Below are 21,059 nucleotides of genomic sequence, written 5' to 3'. Positions count from 1 at the left end.
CAATTACATAAGTATTCATCTTCAATTAGATTCTTAGACTAATTTGTATGCACTCTAATAGGCCTAATTCTCTGAAATATAACAAATATTTTAAAGACCAAATACACTGATTATTCCTAAACTTAATACAAAAATACTAAGCATTTAACAAATTTCATCATTTCCATATTTACTTCTAACCTTAACAAGGGTAAAAGACTTACCCACTAAAGAAAGCAGTGATTCTCAAAGTGTGGTCCCCAGATCAGCAGCATTGGCATTACTTTAGAAGTTGTTAGAAATGCAAATAATGGGTCCTGGCTCATCAGAAACTCTAGAGGAGGGGTCCAACATTTTTTTTTTTATACATATACATATGTTCCCATATCTCTTCCCTCTTGCATCTCCCTCCCTCCCACCCTCCCTATCCCACCCCTCTAGGCGGTCACAAAGCAGCAAGCCGATCTCCCTGTGCCATGCGACTGCTTCCCACTAGCTATCTACCTTACGTTTGTTAGTGTATATATGTCCATGCCTCTCTCTCGCTTTGTCACAGCTCACCCTTCCCCCTCCCCATATCCTCAAGTCCATTCTCTAGTAGGTCTGTGTCTTTATTCCTGTCTTACCCCTAGGTTCTTCATGACATTTTTTTTCTTAAATTCCATATATATGTATTAGCATATGGTATTTGTCTTTCTCTTTCTGACTTACTTCACTCTGCAGGACAGACTCTAGGTCTATCCACCTCATTACAAATAGCTCAATTTCGTTTCTTTTTATGGCTGAGTAATATTCCATTGTATATATATGTGCCACATCTTCTTTATCCATTCATCCGATGATGGGCACTTAGGTTGTTTCCATCTCCTGGCTACTGTAAATAGAGCTGCAATGAACATTTTGGTACATGACTCTTTTTGAATTTTGGTTTTCTCAGGGTATATGCCCAGTAGTGGGATTGCTGGGTCGTATGGTAGTTCTATTTGTAGTTTTTTAAGGAACTTCCATACTGTTCTCCATAGTGTCTGAACCAATTCACATTCCCACCAGCAGTGCAAGAGTGTTCCCTTTTCTCCACACCCTCTCCAGCATTTATTGTTTTAACAAGTCTTTGGGTGATTCTGAGGCACATTAAAGTCTGAGACTCATTGCTTTACTGTAGCCTCAACTACTCAGAGGCAGTTTTGTCCTAAAACACAGATAATGTAAAAGCCTTGAGTTCAGCCATCCTGTGAGGTGAGCAGCAATTCTAAAATGGGCAAATCTACTTCATGCTTGAGAACCAATGGACAAAGGAAACAATATTAAGACCTCAAACTTAGTTGGAGTTACCATCAGAGCAGATTGAGGTTGTTTATCAAGAAGAGATTCTTCTCCCCCTCACCTTAGGAAATGAGACTAAGACTGGCGACATCTAGGGTTATCCTCTTCCATGAGTGGCCAGCACCATGAGTTGTTTTTTTAATAGTAACAACTGGTACTCCAAATCCTATACAGGTACTTGGTCTTCTCTGGGTTCAAGATAAACTATTATCTAACTCTTCCTGACAATCTGCATCTGCAATTTCCAACCTAAAATATATCTAAGTTTTCTTACACCTTCCTTGGATTTTACGTTTTCATCTCATTTTAATATCCTTCTGATTCTAAATAAATTTCAGTGGCTATCCATCCTATCCTTTACCTAATTTAACTTGTTTTAACTTTAACATCACACATGATAGAATTTTGCATTCTTCTCACATTTTTTCCTGTCTGACATAACTCTTAGAAATAGGAAGATAACTCTCAAATGGATTCTATATCCCTTATTTCTTTGCCTGGCCCAGATTCTTTGTCAGGAAAATGGGATAATAATAGTACCTATCTCACAGAGTTTTTATTAGGATTAAATAAAAGTATCTGCTAGTGCCTGCTCCATAGAAAATGTTCTTAGCCACTCTTATTCTTGTCATTTCCCCAAAAGATACTGTTTAATTGGTAAAAGTAAATGAAAAGAAACTTCAAATAGGAGTGAGATGTATTTAAAGTATACTGTCACCAAGTGGGAGAGCAGAGTTGACATAACAAGGAAGTTTATGATAAAAACTATGCTACAATTAAGTTGAAACTCTAAATGTGTTAAATATTTTTACTTATTACCATGTGATCTAGTAACTGACTACTTTTAAAGGTTACCCAATACAGGTTTATGGTGATGCCTCCAAACCTGATCTATACTTAAGGTCTAAAAATTTTTTTGAATCAGAACATAATTTACTCTTTAACCAGGAGCAAAAATTGTGTCATAGTGTGTCTTCTTTGTAATTGTTATTAACTAGAGCAATGGTGTGATAAGCTCCTTAATGTGTCTAAGTCCCAATTAGATGTTCCTGAGGGGACTATAATGTTGGAATCAGCAAACACTGAAAACTGGTAAAAGCAAAAGCTTGGAGAGGAGTGAAGGCATCAGTTAACACTGTCAGGTAAGCAGTTTGTTTACAGAAAGAGTTAAAATCAGAAACATACGACCAAAGTTTTATCTGGTGCATCCTTAAACTGTCAATGGTAAAACTATTTTATCAGCACCTTTACTGAACATGAAATGGTGAGGGGTAAGATCACAAACAACAAATGGAGTCCTGGAGTGTAGCCGATCTACAAGTGTAGAAGTGTCTGCACAAGATATACTGCTACAACACACAGGACATTTGAAAGAACTGAAGGAAGGGTGACAAATAACAGGGAACTTAAGCAGCTGTTATAAAAATCTAAAATAAAGGTAGTCACAAGCAGAAAGAGTAGAAGAAATCCTTTAAACAGACTAACAAATACTCATTCCAAAGGACACAAATGTAAAGAAAAACCCTATACCCGAAACCTATCTGGTAGGCAGTTGCCAAGAAAAGATCTCTCATTTTAAGCAAAGGCTGCCTAGAAATTAATGAAGAACCATTTATTTTTTACCTGTATGTGTACATGTTGCCTCTCAAAGGAGTCAACTGAGAAAGCTATACTTATTCTAAGAGTGGGAGGGGGTAATCAAGTTATTGCTGGGGCATTCATCTTTTGAACTACCTTCAGAACTCTGTAGGCATAACTTTATAGACTTACAATGTTTTTAACCCCAAATGCTATTTAATTTGTAGCTTTACCATCTATCATGTTCACTAATTCTGTTCCAAATGAAAAAAGAGCTCCAGAGTTGAGAACCTTTGAGATCATCCAATCAACCTCATTTAAAATGAGAAAATATACACCCAGAGAGATTAAGTAATTTATACAAATTCTTTCAGCTAGTTAATGCTAGAAGTACCTGTCCACTGACCTTGGTCATAAACTGACATCACAAGGCCTTTCTAACTTGTGTCAAGAGATTTGGGGGCACGATGAATATTAAAGAAAGTGCCATGAGTTCATAAGGCAGCTTCAACAGAAGAGGAATCGGTATAGTATTTTGAAGCTGTAACTCTGAAGGACAGTGTTTGATATAGCAGTGTGCTCAATACATGTTTCTGAATCAATGAATCAGATGTATATATTTGGGCAAATTTGTTAAATTATTCATCATATCCCTTTCCAGGTTAAGTTACACCACATATTTCTCAGTTCTTCATCTACCTAGAGGCTGGTCACATTTCAACTGTTTTCAATTAATCAACTGAGGTCTCATTAAAAAAAAAATCCTTTATTCAAACACTTTAAAGTTCTGGTCCTCATCCCTGGTCCCACCTTTAAGAGGATTCTGCATCTGATTAATGTCCTTCAAAGCAGAAACCAAGTATACCCTTTTTCATTTTTCTAATTCCATGAACAAGAATGGTGAAGAAAAAATATTATGTAAAGTGAAGAAAAATTAATAAAAGGGACCATGATAAAATTACATTTTAATATTCAAGTTTCTTCAAAGCTTAAATTACACACACACACACACACACACACACAATCAATAGATATCCTCACAGTTTCAGTGCTTTAAAATGAATGTTAGGATGTGGGTCATGGATAGATTTTATATTCTTTGTACTTTTCTCTATTTTCTAAACTAATACTCACATAATTTACTCTCATAACACCAGAATGCATATTAAAACAGGTAACAAGAATAAAATATGATTAGGAGAGGTCTGCCACTTATTAACTCAGGGAAAGCCAACGACATTGGAGAAGTTACCATATGCATGATGCAAATACCGCTTCAGCAAGTGCTTTTAAAAATTCCGTAAGATATCAATGTCCTGTCATTATGACTGATTTTTTAAAGGGCAGTACAACCCCACTATGACAAAAGAAAACTGAACAGGCAGTAGAAATGATAACTGGGGAAAGTTTCCAGGTTCTGCCACCTCAAGACAACACGCAGCCTTTCAAAATACACGACACAAAAATCCACTGGGTTCCCGTGGACGCTAAACATTTTCTTTTCCAAAGCCGTATTAAGTGCTTATGTGAATTCTAACAGTTGTCAAATATCAAATAAAAACAATGACCCAATCCAAACCCAAGTCAAGCACAGCGTTCTTAATGATTTCTAAGAGGGAAAACATGAGCGTCACAATTGGTTCAATATTCACCTCTCACGGAGAGGGAAAAACGAAGGGATCCTACCCTTGAAATAGTTGGCGGGGTAAGGAAAGTCGAGCGTAGGTGAAGAAAGCAGGAAGAGCAGAGCAGGAAAAGCTACGACGCAGACACGAGCAAGTCTTCCGTCCCCAGAGCAGAGCGAGCCCTCCGCTCCTCGCCCCGGTCCCGCCGCCATCCCGGCCCGGCACACCTGCCAACGCCCGGCCCGCGCCCCCCGCCCACCCCGTTCACGCCGGCGGCCCGCGGGGCCGCGCCCCCAGCGCAGCGCCCACACCTCCGCCTGCCCCCCGCCCTCAGCCCGGGTCGGCCGCGCGGGACGCGAAGGAAGGCTGGGCTCACCGGGTCCCTCCGGGCTGGACGGCGCCGGGGGCCGGTGGGGCGGGGACCCGCACCCGGGGTCCCCCTGGGCGGGCTCCCTCAGGTAATCCTCGAAGCGCACCTGCCGGGCTACGCCGCCACCCCCGAACCCCCGCAGGCGGTTGGCTGTGCCTCGTAGAAGGCGCCCGCTCTTCCCCGTGAACGTGGTCAGGTAGTCCATGCTGCCGCCGGGCAGGCGCCGAGGAGGCCAACGGTTTCCGCCGAGACTCTGTGCTCGCCCACCCACGCGTCCGAGCCGACACTGGGGGCGGTGGCTCCGCACGCCTCTCCGGAGGCTGGGAGGGAAAAGGGGAGGGGACGTCCGGAACTTGGCCCCGGGGCGGACCATCAGGGAACTAGGCGTCGGGGGAAAAGAAGCTGGACAAAAGTTTTGAAAAGTTTTTCTTGTTGCTTCCAAACGCCAGTTCGGGCCAAACTTAGCTTGTAAAGTAGATATATACTTCCTGGAACAGAGGCAGCGTCGAAACGCGGCGGCCTTTTAGCAAGCCGAACCGAACCTATCCGCTTCCCCCCACGTGCCTGGCTCCAATGGAGCAGGCCTGCCCCGCCCTACCCCGCCCAGTCCCGACCCGACCGGACTTTCGGGACTGCTGGAGAAAGGGGAGGAGGCCGAGCCTCGGGACCCGAGGGTAGAGCCGGGTATAAGGCTATAAGGGTATAAGGATGGCCCTGGGGAGGCTTCGCTGGATTTGCGGAGAGTTTGGGGGCCTAGGACAGCAGTGTCCAAAAGTTTCTGTGTGTCCAAAAGTTTCTGTGAGTCTCTGTGTGTTAGGGGGAGGGGCACAATCCACAGGAAACTTTTGCAGTTTGAAATTTTGGTGGGCGGGGTGGGTGAGAGGAAGGAGAGAATGTTAGTTTTAAGGTAAAACTAAAGTCGTAGTTAACATAAAACAACCCAGATAAAATGCTTCCTAGGAAGCCTTATGAGACCATCTTTGTAAAATAAAGCATTAATCGTCACGTTCGAAGTTCGCCGTGGCATTATGAACTGATGTTAGAGTTTGACATTCCATGACTCTGGTCCTGTAAGGCAAGGTAATTAGGGCTTCAGTGTGCAACTTTATCCTCCTTTAAGCAGAGAAGGAGCAACGACATTTGACAGACATTTACTACCCGATTTTGTTTCCTGTGAGATCTGGTTATTCTCTTCCTTTCACATCTGTTCATAGCTGTTTTAGTTTTTCCCATGCGGTAAATAAACTTTCTTGGAATTACCAGATTATTAATGCATTTGAAGAAAAGGTTTGAACTAGGAAGTTGAAGAGCTAATCATACCGAACAGTGGAGTCCAGAAAACATCTTTGAGGAACTTAAGCATTTTGCCAAACCATTAAAGATTATCCTCCGCCCTGCCCCCCCCCCTTTAAATTATTTGACTGATCTTTTTCCCATCATCACCATTTTCAGCTTAAATTCTTAATAGGTTGGACAAACTTCACCATTCTAACATCAGCATCACTTTTATACTTGGTTAAATGTATAGACTGTCTGGGCTGTACCCCCAGAGTGTGATTTCACAGTGTTTCTGAGTAAGGACCCAGGAATATGCATATTCAGCAACCATCCCTGTGTTCAGATGTGCTGCTTAGGAAAGCACTGCTCCAGACTTCCTTCTGTACCTCCTTGGAACCCATTTGGTAGAGTGGTAAGTGGATCCCAGTTTTTCTGCGATTTCCATTTCATAAGGAAGGAAGCATTACCAAGCTTAGCACCACTTCCAAGATCTCAGAGAGGCTCAGAAAGCTTTACAAATTGAATTTCAATGACTTAAGTCTAATCCTGATTAACTACAGTGAAATCCTTTTTCTAAAATATATTTTACATCTTCAAATCTGCCATTAGTTTGTGATAATCATATCCAAAATAGTGGTTAAGTATTTTATACCTGATTAAATCTGCACTTTTACATCTAACCTTAGTAGGAACCTGTACTCTACCAGTTCAAATACAGGTTTACAAGCAGTTAACCCATCAATTTTTTCTGCTTCTGTTTCATGGAAAGCTAGAGCTGCTGGATAAAAATGTATAACTTTGATGATTAAGTGCTTTACAAGTTTTTATTTAAACTCAGCTAAGCCCTAATGTCTCTAAAATCGTTTTACTCATTTCGTCATCTTTCCTTTTTATTCTTCCCATTTGTTGTCTGACCCATCACCATCCTCCTGAAGTTACCAAATTCATTACGCAAACATGTTACTTGGTCTTCTAAATGACTTAAAATCATAGGCCATGAAATATAAACACTCTCACTTTTCTTCCCCTTTCCTTTTTAATCTACAAGCTCATCTCCATATATTGCCTCAGAAGGAAGGAAGTCCTTACACGTCCATGCCTCTCGTTCTCCAAATTAATTCTTGACCTTAGTCTGGTGTGTGTTGTCTATGACTTGTCAGCCTTATTATTCCTTTGCGTTTTATTATTTTTTCTCTCTCCACTCTGGTTCCTTCCTCCTTATCATGCCATATCACCACATATATTCCTCTCATCCTTTAAGAAAAAAAAAAAGTGTCCTTATATATCGTGCATGCCTCCTCCAGCAAACCTTTGCCTTATTTTTATTTATTTATTTTTTTATTATTTTTTATTTATTTTTTTTTGCGGTACCCGGGCCTCTCACTGCTGTGGCCTCTCCCGTTGCGGAGCACAGGCTCCAGACGCGCAGGCTCAGCAGCCATGGCTCACGCGCCCAGCCGCTCCGCGGCACGTGGGATCTTCCCGGACCGGGCACGAACACGCGTACCCTGCATTGGCAGGCGGACTCTCAACCACTGTGCCACCAGGGAAGCCCCCTTTGCCTTATTTTTAAAATAACTTTATTGACATATGATCTTACAAACCATATAATTCATCTGTTAAAAGTATACAATTCAATGGTTGTTAGTATATTTACACAGTTGTTAAACCATCACCCAAATCTAATTTTTGGACATTTCTATTACCCACCAAAGAAACTTCTTGTCCATTTCTAGTACTCCCCATTTCCACCACAGGCATAGACCACCACTAATCTACTTTTTGTCTCTATGGATTTGCCTTTTATAAACATTTCACATAAATGGAATCATACAATATCTGGTCTTTGGTGTCTGACTTCTTTCACTTAGCCTAATGTTTCTGAGGCTTATTCATGTTGTAGCAGGTATTAGTATGTCATTCCTTTTTATTGCCAAATAATATTATAGGGATATATCATATTTTATTAATCCATTTATAAGTTGATGGATATTTGTATTATTCCCACTTTTTGGCTATTATGAGTAATGTTGCTATGAACATCTATGTACAAATTATTTTGTGGACATATGTTTTCATTTCTCTCTATACCCAGAAGTTGAATTGCTGGATTTATTTTTTTGGTATAGAACATATTCTAAGTTTAAGGTATATAATGTGATGATTTGATAGGAGTATATATTGCAAAATGATTACTGCAGTAAAGTTAATTAACATTTCTATAAACTCGTATAGTTAACCTTTTTTGTATATGTGCTATGAGAACGTTTAAGATCTACTCTCTTAGCAACTTTCAACTATACAATATTGTTAGCTATAGTCACCAGGTTATATGTTAGATCTCCACGAGTTATTCAACTTGAAATTGGAAATTTATACCATTTGAGCAACATCTCACCATTTCCCCCAACCTCCAGACCCCAGCAACCACTATTCTACTCTCTGTTTCTATGAGTTCAGTTTTTTTAGATTCCACATGTAAGTGAGATCATACAGTATGTGTCTTTGTCTGACTTATTTCACTTAACATAATGCCCTCAAGGTCCATCCATGTTGTTGCAAATAGTAGTATTTCCTTTTTATGCTGAATAATATTCCGTTGTGTATCTATATCACATCTTATTTATCCATTCATCCACTGATGGATATTTAGGTTGTTTCCATGTCTTAGCTATTGTGAATAAAGCTGCAGTGAACATGGGGGTGCAGATATCTCTTCGAGATAGTGATTACATTTCCTGTGGATATATACCCAGAAGTAGAATTGATGGATCATACAGTAGTTCTAATTTTAATTTTTTGTGGAACCTCCATACTGTTTTCCATAGTGGCTGTACCAATTTACATCCCCACCAACAATGCATGAGGGTTCCCTTTTCTCCACATCCTCGCTAACACTTATCTCCTACCTTTTTAATAACAGCCATTCTGACAGGTGTGAGGTGATATCTCATTGTGGTTTTGATTTGCATTTGCCTGATGATTAGTGATGTTGAACATCTTTTCATGTAACTCTTGGCCATCTGTATGTCTTCTTTGGGAAAATGTCTATTCAGATCCTCTGCCCAGTTTTTAATTCAATTGTTGGTTTTTTGCTATTGAGTTTTATGAGTTCCATATATATTTTGGATATTAACCCCTTATCAGATAAGTGGTTTGCAAATATTTCCTGCCATTCCTTAGGTTTGCTTTTTATTTTGTTGATTGTTTCTTTTACTGTGATGTAGTCCCACTGGTTTATTTTCATTTCTGTTGCCTGTGCTTTTGGAGTCATATCCAAAAATTTATTGCCAAGACCAATGTCAAGGAAGATTTTCCCTGTTTTCTTTTAGTTTTATGGTTTTAGGTCTCACATTTGAGTCTTTACCTTGTTTCAAGTTAATATTTGTGTATGTTGTAAGACAGGGGTCGAATTTCGTTCTTCTGCATGTGACTATCCAGTTTTCCCAGCAACATTTATTAAAGAAACTGTATTCTTGGCTCCATTATAGTTGATGGTATATGCATGATTTATTTCTGGGTTCTTGATTCTGTTCCGTTGACCTATGTGTCTGTTTTTATGCCAGTACCCCACTGTTTTGATTACTATGACTTTGTAATAAATTTGAAATCAGCAAGTGTGATGCATCAGCTTTGTTCCTCTTTCTCAGGATTGCTTTGGCGGTTTGGGGTCTTCTGCAACTCCGTATGAATCTTAGCATTGTCTGTCCTATTTCTATGAAAAATGCCATCGGAATTTTGATAGGGATCACATTGAATATGTAGAACACTTTGGGTAGTATGGACATTTTAACAATATTCTTCCAACTCATGAACACAGGATACCTTTCCATTATTTGTGTCTTATTCAATTTCTTTCATCAGTGTCTTACAGTTTTCAAAGTAGAGATCTTTCACCTCCTTGGTTAAATTTATTGCTAAGTATTTTATTGTTTTTGATGCCATTGTAAATGGGATTGTGTTCTTTATTTCTTTTTCAGATAGTTCTTAGCATATATGAATACAACAAACTGACTTTCTCTGTCAGTTTGTATCCTGCAACTTTATGAAATTATTTATTCGTTCTAACAGTACTTTTATGGAGTCTTTAGGATTTTTCTATATACAAGATCATATCATCTGTAACTTTACCTCTTCCTTTCCAATCTGGATGCCTTTTCTCTGTCTCACCTAAGTGCTCTGGCTGGAACTTCCAGTACTATGTTGAATAAAAGTGGGGACAGTGGGCACCCTACTCTTCTTCCTGATCTTAGAAGAAAAGCTTTCAGCCTTTCATTGCTGAGTGTGATTTTAGCTGTGGGCTTATCATATATATGGCCTTTATTATTTTGAGGTACATTCCTTCTGTACCCAATTTATTGAGAGTATTTGTCATGGAAGGATACTGAGTTTTGTCAAATGCTTTTTCTGTATCTACTGAGATGATCATATTAGTTTTATTTTTCATTTTAATAATGTGGTATATAACACTTATTGATTTACATATGTTGAATCATTCTTGCATCCCAGGAATAAATCCCACTGTTTGCTAGTATTTTGTTAAGAATTTTTGCATCTATATTCATCAGAGATAAGTGTCCTGTAGTTTCTTTTGGTGTTAATTCTTCTTTCAATGTTTGGTAGAATTCACCAGTGAAACCATCCGGTCCTGGGCCTTTGTTTTTGGGGATGTTTTGATTACAGATCCATACTTCTTACTAATTATTGATCTGTTCAGATTTTCTATTACTTTATGATTCAGTTTTGGGTTGAATTTTTCTTGAAATTTATCCATTTTTCCTAAGTTATCCAATTTATTGGCATGTAATTGTTCATAGTAGTCTCTTATGAACGTTTACATTTGTATGTTATCAGTTGTTTTAGTTTAGACCATATTAGAAATAATTTCCGTATCTCTGCTCTGTATTTTTTTAAAAGGTATTAGAAAAATGGAAATGCAAAAAGGAAAAGAAAGAGCAAAACAACTTTGGAGAAACCTAAGCCTGTTGCTAGCTATTATTTTTATACCAAAATGCCAGTTTCCAGCTTCAGTCTGTAGCTGGTAATTAGATACTATTATTTTTATTTTTTCTTGTTGGAGGGGCTATGGGGAATTGAACTTTGGGGTCTATCAATACAAGACAAAATGAAGCATGGCAATAAAAATAGAACCTGCCTACAAGTCCATCCATCTCTCTTAGACAAAGTTCTGGGCAGCAATAACAAGTTCTTATCAATATTCCACTTGTTTCAGCCAGGGTGCATGAGCAGAAGACTGGTAAGTGCTGAGCATAATATTTGAAAGGAAGAGAACCTAATCCTCTTCTTAAAGTGTATGGGGGTTCCTTGACTCCCCACCTCCCCATCCCAAACAACATATGGGAAAGATGCTAATAATACCAGGTAAATTAGCCAAAATCCAGACTGCATACAGGAAGAGAAACCCAAACCTGGATGGTCAATCCAGCACTAGCCAGATAGGTTTGATTTTCAAAAGAGTCATGCACTGGCCATTCTCTCCCACTGCAGATCTACTCTTAGCTCTCACAAGGCAACAGAAACATCAATAGAACCAGATTCTGTGCTGTTCTAACAGGCATGAAGAAAAGTTTGACCACTTCCAGCTACCTCTCAAGAGAGAAGCAGACTAAGCCCACCTACCCCACTCCCCACTCCCAACCCAGGGCCTCTTATGGGAACTAAGCTGGCTCTACAACCAACACCATGAGCAGCAGTGGCATGAAAAACATGTAATGAATGAAGTGAACAAAGACTGGTTGGAAGCCACTTTGTGCCTACTCTACTAATTTTCTGGAGTTAAGGAAGAAAGGTGTGGGGAGGAGATTCTTAAAACATACAGAGAAAGATACAACAGCATTGTTAGGCTGCATGATACATAAACACATGCACTTATGTTTGGTCATTAAACCCTACGTGTTGTGTGACATGAAACCTCCCAGCTTTTAGTTTCTCCCCTCTTTAATCATCTCCAACACTGCAGCTGGGTAATCTCAAATCCATAGATCTAACTGTTGCCTTTCCTCCACTTTAAAAACATTCCTGTTCCAGCAGCAACATCCTGCAGTTAATGAGAATCAGCTGTGGAACATTTAAAAAAATACAGATTTCCCTACTATACCCCAGAGATCCTGATTCCAGGGTTGTAGGGTGGGGCTCAGGAACCTCAGTTTTTGATGATGAGCCGTGTTTGAGATCTGCTCCTTTACAGTTCTTCTAAGTGCTTTGCATATTTAGTTCACACAAATCACACATTTACTTCTGAATAGGGCCACAAGGCTAGTTTTGACAAACACTGAGCAAAAGTGACGTGTTTTACACTCCCATGTGTAAAGAAACAGCCTCTTTTTAAAGCAGCCAATGTTCTACACTCCATATGCCCCTGCCCCTGCCTCAGCAACCAAGGATACCACCTGCTTCAGGTGGCACAGCTATGAGATGGTGGAGCCATCTCCAATAGCCCGGATCCCTGAGAAACTACGTGGATCAGAGTCCCTCCCCGCAACTTCAGTCTGAATTGGACATGTAATATGAGCGAGAAAGAAAGAAAGAAATAAACACTATTACAGTAAGTCACTGAGGTTTAGGGGTTCATTGGGCACCATAGCAGAAGCTTAGCCAACCCTGACTGATACAAGGGTTTACAAATGCTTAATTTACATTGATTTTTATCATATATTCCAAGTTAGTATACAAAAGACTTCCTGATTTATGTTGTCAAATTCATGCGTTTTGTTTTTCAGGCCTCTCTTGCCATTTCTATATTCTGACGAGTATTCTCAGATTCCAAGAATATTTATTAATTTACCATCTAAATGATGTATGTGAATAAGAATTTTCTTGACATTTCACAACCAAAAGCAAACAAACCAAAACACAATGAGTAGAATGCTGAGGTGCTGATGCTAAGAACCCATCAATCATCCATCACTCCCAGTTTAAAACTTCAGTTTCATTCCCATCAGCCTAATTCTCTCAATAAATGTCTTTATGATCAGAAAATATTATAAATTTGAACTTGTAAAACAAATGTATGCTCATAAAATGCCATTTTTATGTTCTATATATTGGTTTTAGGTAAAACTATATTAGAAGAAGTTTAAAAAGAATTGCTTTTAGAGCTATAGAGAGTAAGTCTCAGTTCTCTTTCACATGCTGCCCTTAATTTAGTAATAGCAACCCTGTTAGATCTGAGAGAGACCTTGGTGCTTATCTGTTTGAGCCTCTCATATTTGTTGATTTGTTAGCTAAGACCCAGAGAAGTCAAGCGAATCTCTCAAGGTCACACACTTGGATAAGAGCAGAGCCAGAAGAACCCAGGGCTTTTCTACAGGGAGTGCTGCCACACGAAATGCTCCATCTTTGACTTGAGTAATGAGTTGTGACTCTCGATTCACCCAAACATTTGTTAAAGTGGCAGGATGTCCCATAACGTGTTTTCCAGATGTGAAAGCTGGGTCAAAGTATTTACTTTTGAGATATAGCTTTCTTATCTGTAAAATAAGAGCAAATAATACCTATCTTGCAGCTCTATTTTGATTAGAAAGGATATCACACATGTTCAGTGTTAGACCCATTGTCCCTTGGCCTTAAGTAAACAAATTTAGATTTATTGCCTTCAAATTTCAGCCTATACTTCTAGATCAGGGTTCAACAAAGTATGGCTTATGGATCAAATCTGGCCTGGTACCTGTTTTTATCAATTCAGTCTTACTGGAACACAGCCACACCAGTTCATCTATGTATTGTCTATAGCTGCTTTTATGCTACAACAGCAGAGATGACTAGTTGTGACAGAGACCTTATGACCCAAAAGCCCCAAATATTTACTTCCATGCTGTTTTCAGAAAAATTCTGCTGACCCATGTTCTAGATTTCTGACATCATTTTGAAACTACTCTTGATCCTTACACTGAAGTATCGTTCAATTATCTCTTTCCCTGACTCAGCCACAAATTTATCTCTATTCAAGTTGTTCCTAAAAATATTTGGGACATGGGCAAGGAGAGTCCCAGGGCACAGCACAGGAGAGTGCCTTCATGGTTGACAATGATTACCACTCGCTGGACACACTTATCTGAAGAAGTATGAATCCACTAAATGATACCATCACCCAGTTTTCATTTATCAACTATGTCATATATTTGTTAAATGCCTTTCTAATGGACAGAAGAAGATGAGGTACAGACTCCGATCACTGTTTATCCCCTCCCAATGGGTTTCAAACCTTTGTTGTTTCTGTATCCTTCAACTCCATTTCAGCCCCATCCTTTGAAATTTGAATTATTCATCTAACTATAGTTTTCTGGCAGATCTCCTGTTATCCTGGTAAAGACTGGTTATCTGTCAACAAATCTGATTATTCTTCCTGGGCATACTATATTTCCCAGCTTTCTTTTTGATCACGGTGCCCAAGTGACTGAGTTCTAGCCAATGGAAGGATTGCAAAAGTGATGTGTGCTACTTCCAGGCCTGGCCCACAAGAGCATCCCACTGATGACCCTTCACGGTCTTTCCCTTTCACAGCCTGGAAGCAGATAGGCAGGAAGACCCAAGAAGCCATTTGTTAAAGATGGTAGAGCCACAAGATAGAAGGAACCTGGGTCCCTGAATCTACTCTTAGAGGGGAGCCACCCACCATTCAGGAACACCAATTTTGGACTTGAACAAGAAACAAATTTCTCTTGTATTTAAGTCATTATATATATTTGAGGTTTGTTTGGTACAAAAGGGAATATAATTTTCACAAATACACTATCATTCTCATACTATTACTACCAAAGGGTCTGTGACCACATATCAAAATATCCTGATAATCAAGTTTTCTGGACAAAGAGGTTACAAGTTATGCAAAGTGGATGTAGGTGGTCTTTCACTATATCCTCACCTACCTTAGCCTATAAATCTCCATGTCACAGTTTTTGTTTTGTATTTTCTAGTAGCTCATTCATTTTTGTTTTTTTAATAATGCTCAGGGGTTTGTTTATTGATTCAATCAGTCAACAGATGTGGGGCCCTGACTAGGCACCAGGGAGATGCTAAACCAGACAGACAGCCTTCTGCCTCTAGTGCTTCCTGATTTGTATTCGTGAATAACTCAGTGAACACTGCCTAGCCTCAGTTTCCTCAGCTATCACACTGGGGTAGCAATGGTGACCTAGTGTTTAATGAAAACAGTGTAAGTTCATGACATTTGACACAAGCCTGACATACGATCAGTGCTCTGTTGGGGAGGAAGAAAACTTTCCTCTACCCTTCTAGGTTCTTCTGGCTAGATTATTAAATTGACATGTAGCTCATTCATTCTTAATTGAGAAAAAGCAAAATAGGCACAGTTGTTCTGTCTTAATAATCGGTTCAACAATGTACATCTTCCTCAAGAAGAGAGCCTTATACCAGCTTCTTATTCTCCTTTATTCAAAGACTTCCCTTTTCACAGAATGATCCTAGTTGGCTGGTTCCTTTAGTGTTTCTGAAACCTCGCTCTGTGTTTTGACCTTTCTAACACTCTTTACAGTTTTATGCCATCCTTTTACTTGTCCTGGTTAATATGCCCTTCCTACTTTTACCTCTTCTAGGAACTAAACTCAGAGAACATGTTAAGTCACACTGCTTTCTCCCCATTTTGCTTTCTCAGTAAGAGTATTGATGACTTTGATTGTTTGGAATGCTATCATCTCTCATGTAGGCTTCAGTTTTAATCTTTGAAATTAGATTAAAATGTCTTATTTATTGTCTGTCTCTCCGTACTAGCATTCAGCAAGTACAGGGACTCCCTTCACTGCTTAGAATATGGCCTGGCACACCGTAGGCACTCAGGTATTGAATGTATGAAATCATGTCCATCTTTTCTCTAGATTGGATCCCAACCCATTTTTGTGGTTCCCATTGTGGATCTCAGCCTTAGCTACACATTTTAGGACCTCTGGATCTTCTGAAATCCCAGTGCTCAGGCCACCTTCCTGATCAATGAAATCCAAATCTCTTAGAGGTAGGATACAGACATCAGGGAGGACACTGCCCAGGTGATTTCATTGTGTAGCCAAGATTGAGAATCACTGCTGGGCTCCTGTTGTTTCTGTAATAGTCTTTCCTGTTAGTGAAAATTAAGTCCAGAGACCAGTAACTATTATGACACCATCTTGTGAGGGATCCTAAGGTAATAATAATGAACATATTATCAATTGCTTCCTATGCCAGGCATTGTACTAAAATTTTTCATACATTATTTCCTTTAGATCTCATGTCAACCCTGAGGGGAAAGTTAATGAACCCTCCCTTTGTAAACAAGGTTACTGGTAACCTCAGAGAGGTAAAGGAAAGCAACACTGTCAGTCAAGTCAGTTAAGAGTCTCTTGGGTGTCTGCTCTTAATTTAGTGGGATCTACAGCGCAGGGGTTTTCAATCATGGGCAATTTTGCCTCCCAGTAGGGTTACTAAATAAAATATAGGACTCCCAGTTAAATTTGAATTTCAGATAAACAATGAATAAATTTTTAGTACAATTCTACACCAAATGTTGCATGGGACATACTTATACCAAAAAGTTATGTGCTGTTTATCAGAAGTTCAAATTTACCTCGGGGTCCTCTAATTTTACTTGCTACATCTGGCAACCCTACCCCAAGGGAACATTTAGCAATGTTTGGAGATATTTTGGGTTGTCAGACTGAGGGTGTGCTACTGGCATATAGTAGGTTGAGGCCAAGGGTGCTGCTTAAGATCTTACAATGCTCAGGACAGCTCCCAAGACAAAGAGTTATCCAGCTTCAAATGCCAATAGCCCCCAGGTGGAGAAACCCAGATCTAGTAGACGCTGGGAAAGATAACTGCATTATGCCTCTGGCAACTTCTATAGTTTGTCCTCAAACAGCCTTATTTCATCCTCCCGCCTAGCTAAAGTCATATTTAATCTTCTCTTACATTTGCACTTTAGTATGTTGTGCACGGAGATAGCATGTTTCTCTTGATCCTGATGCCTCTCCATCACATTACAGAGAAGATGTGGGGCAGGCTATGGCCACTTACTGCAATATCTTTCTGTGCTTTCTCTTTCAGCCCCACATTTGCACTTATTGTTTCAAAATCTATGTGGTCCCGGTTAAGACACCCTACTCTCTGAAGTCCTGTTTGCACCAATTTGACTTAGCTGCAGTTAGCACAGAGAAATCTGTGACTGAAAGGTGTCATAAAAGACCAGATGGCAAAGGGAGAAAACAGCTGCATGCAAAATAGTTCATTGCTAATAGAATGATGCTTCTGAAGATAGCAAATTTTTATGTTGTGAATACCATTAGCATGAATGGAAGTATTTGATAACTTCTACAGGTGTGCTACCTTCAGATGTTTTCTCAAAACTTTAGCAAAAGAACATTGAAATGAATTTCACCTCAGTGATTTTATAGAACATGCATTATGAGCCTGTCATGAATAAATCTAAGTCAGTTTATTTTATATTATGCATATATTCTAGTTTGATTTTGGAATCTGTAAAAAGCATGCTGGGTATTCTTTCAAGTATTGTGACCGAACATAGAGTGTATTTGGTACAAAGTTTTAACTATTTCTTCAAGAGCTTAAACATTGAATCATGTGCCAGAATTTGAATTTCAAAAGATTTAATTTGTCTTTTTCAGGTGTAACTTTAATACACTCACCTTAGGGTGTTCCTAAAAATTGATTTGCAAGGTAACAGATGTCAATTTTATTCCACGAAAGGTTAGAGCTTGAGTTACTTCCCAAAATAAAGCTCACTTGCCAATCAGGCTTTGAAAAATATATACTTATTTCTATTATTTCTATATAGAGAATTTACTGTGTTTTAAAATCATCATACTCACTACTTATCTCTCCCAAAAAGAAGAGACCCTGAGTTTTGGATAATATAAAAAGAGCTCTATCCAAAGGTCCTCTTATCCTAAGGTCCCAATAAGGATTATCCGCATTAGCTAGGGATAATCATAATTATCATAAAAATCTAATATACATATACAGTTAGTTGAAATATACACACACACACGTACACACACATGCACTTCACTGTATGTGTAATATAATTGGTTCTTAATAAATATGCATTCTTTTCCACTCCTCCAAAATTTTGAATGTTTATGAGACATGTACTTGGTATTTCCAGACACACTTTATGTGTCTGTCTCTGAAACTATTAGTTGACTGTCTACGTCAATATGACTTTACTACTCTACTGTGCTCTGGTTCATTTCAGGAACATCCTGAACGAAGTCATCAGCTCTTCAACAGAAAGCATCAACTGATAGTTTTCACACCAGAGCTCTTTGAACCCCTTGCCTCAAAATCCTCATCTTATTCTATCAATTCTAAACTATCATACCATGATTCTTACCCAGTCCTAACCAAGTTGTTACCCTGGAAGACCTGCTTTCAAACAAACTTGAAAATCTCAAAAATCTCAGCTATTACTCCCCCTGACTTCTCCCCACCCCCAACACAAGGCACTTAAAAGGCTCTGTTGAGGTGGTATTCTCTCTACCTCAATAAACTCAGTTTTGTCTTACCAAAAGGTAGTCTTAGGGGAGCCAGCTTTTGACATTTCCATTAGATTATGAATTCCTAAAGGGCTATCTATGTCTCATTAATGTTATCTGCAGTTTTACTACAGGGTTCTTCTGGGCAGGTGGTTACCAAAGTGTTATTTTCAGACCAGCATCATCAGCATCACCTGGGATCTTGTAAGAAATACAAATTTTCAGGCTCAAGCTCAGCTCCACTGAATCAGAGGATGGGCAGAGCCCAGAAATCCACATTTTAACTAGCTCTCCAGGTAATCCTGATGTACTCTTAGGTTTGAGAACTACTGTAGGTCACAGCAGACGGTCAATACACAGGAAGAGTACAGAAAAAAGTGTGATGAGTCTCAAGTGGAGGTATGGTAATTCCTAGTTAAAATAGATAAAGTACAACATGGCTTTTTGGAGGAAGTGACAGTTGCGACTTGAAGGATTAGTAGAATTAGTAGAATGTAGTTAACTTTGGCTGAAGAAAGTAGGGTTTAAGGGTGTTGAGCTGGAGAACAGAAATTGGAAAGCGGCTGAAGCTAAATTGTGAATGTCTAAGGAATTTGGACTTTTTTGTGTCCATAGCAGAGGGTCACTGATAGTAACAGTGCACTTAGGGATACAGTATTGTAAGGGAAAAATAATCCTGTGCTTCAGTGGAAAAACTATGCAGTGTCTAGAGTACACTCTTCTGGGTTATCTGCTTTTGATTCTCTGGAACCTGATTTACAACTCTATAAAGTGTAAAAGCTGAGAGCTATGCAAAATTATTCTTGTCTATAAACAAAGACATTCTTGTTTATGCAAATTCCATCCAACTTTGAATTGACTTTGAATTGACTTTCTTCACCAACAGTGAAAGAATGTGTCCCCATGTAAACATTCTTTCCAATAAGCCTGTTCTATGTCTGTTTGGGTTCTCCTTTAAATTGGTTGTAACATCTCACTGCTTCCTTAATTAATGAGTTAAATAAAATATTTAATGTGTTAATTTTTATATCTGTCTTGATGTTACCTTTTTTTGGGGAAAATTATCCTCTGACCATCTTATTTCTCTAATAGAACCTATTTGGGATATACACACATGCATAGACACACACATCAAAGTTTTTTTTAAAATATAATGATATTCTTTTAAGATAGCAAAAGGATATACTATTTTTGATATATTTATTAAATCTTTGGGCTATGAAACTTTGCATCATGCTTCCTATAAAGTTCATCTACAGTAATAAAGGTACTTTAGAGCTTTGGAAATATTGTTATATTTTATAATAATAAACAATTTTAACAGTGGCAATAAGGTTAGGAAAAACAACAAGTTGTTCTAATTACAATTCTCCAGCCAAAGATTATAATATTGTGCTGTAGCAGAACAAACAAGCTGAAGGGTACAGAGGTGTGTGGAACATGTTTGCAGAATGCCAAAAAATCACAGTTTGCCAATCCAAAAATGGGCAGAAGACCTAAATAGACATTTCTCCAAAGAAGACATACAGATGGCCAAGAGGGACATGAAAAGATGCTCAACATCACTAATTATTAGAGAAATGCAAATCAAAACTGTAATGAGGTATCACCTCACACTGGTCACAATGGCCATCATCAGAAAGTCTACAAATAGTAAGTGCTGGAGAGGGTGTGGAGAAAAGGGAAGCCTCCTACACCATTGCTGGGAATGTAAACTGGTACAGCCACTATGGAAAACAGTATGGAGGTTCCTTAAAAAACTAGAGTTGCCATATGATCCAGCAATCCCACTCCTGGGCATATGTCCAGAAAAGATGAAAACTCTAATTCGAAAAGATACATGCACCCCAATGTTCATAGCACCACTATTTACAATAGCCAAGATATAGAAGCAACCTAAATGTCCGTGATGAATGGATAAAGAAGATGTGGTATATATACACAATGGAATACTACTCAACCATAAAAAGAATGAAATAATGCCATTTGCAGCAACATGGATGGACCTAGAGATTATGAAATTAAGTGAAGTAAGTGAGAAAGAGAAACACAAATACCATATGATATCAGTTACATGTGGAATCTAAAATATGACACAAATGAACTTATTTACAAAACAAAAACAGACTCACAGACATAGAAAACAAACTTATGGTTACCAAAGGGAAAAGGTGGTGGGGGGGATAAATTAGGAGTTTGGGATTAGCAGATACAAACTACTATATATAAAATAGATAAACAAAAAGGTCCTACTGTATACCACTGGGAACTATATTCAATATCTTTTAATAAACTATAATGGAAAAGAATTTGAAAAAGAATATATAAAGAATATATAACTGAATCACTTTGTTGTACAAACACTGTAAATCAGCTATACTTCAATAAAGAAAAGAAAAATGA

The 21,059-nt window shown here is 38.7% G+C and overlaps 1 protein-coding gene across 3 annotated transcripts in view; it reads right to left on the bottom strand.

Moving 5' to 3' along the window:
• Positions 1–21,059, bottom strand: part of OXR1 (oxidation resistance 1) — a 446,899-nt gene that overhangs the window by 88,440 nt on the left and 337,400 nt on the right. The window contains exon 1 of one of the 3 annotated variants that reach the window (XM_059995056.1): positions 4,882–5,151. The exons of the other annotated variants lie outside the window; for them this stretch is intronic. Coding sequence (XP_059851039.1) covers positions 4,882–5,080 — 199 coding nt within the window. The 5' untranslated portion in view covers positions 5,081–5,151. Of the gene's footprint in view, positions 1–4,881; positions 5,152–21,059 lie in introns of those variants that run through there. 3 annotated transcript variants of the gene reach the window in all.

This window comes from Delphinus delphis, chromosome 17, assembly GCF_949987515.2.
Source record: "Delphinus delphis chromosome 17, mDelDel1.2, whole genome shotgun sequence".
NCBI classification, from domain to species: domain Eukaryota; kingdom Metazoa; phylum Chordata; class Mammalia; order Artiodactyla; family Delphinidae; genus Delphinus; species Delphinus delphis.
Note: the sequence above shows the minus strand (reverse complement) of the source record. Positions and strands in the feature narration are given on the sequence as shown.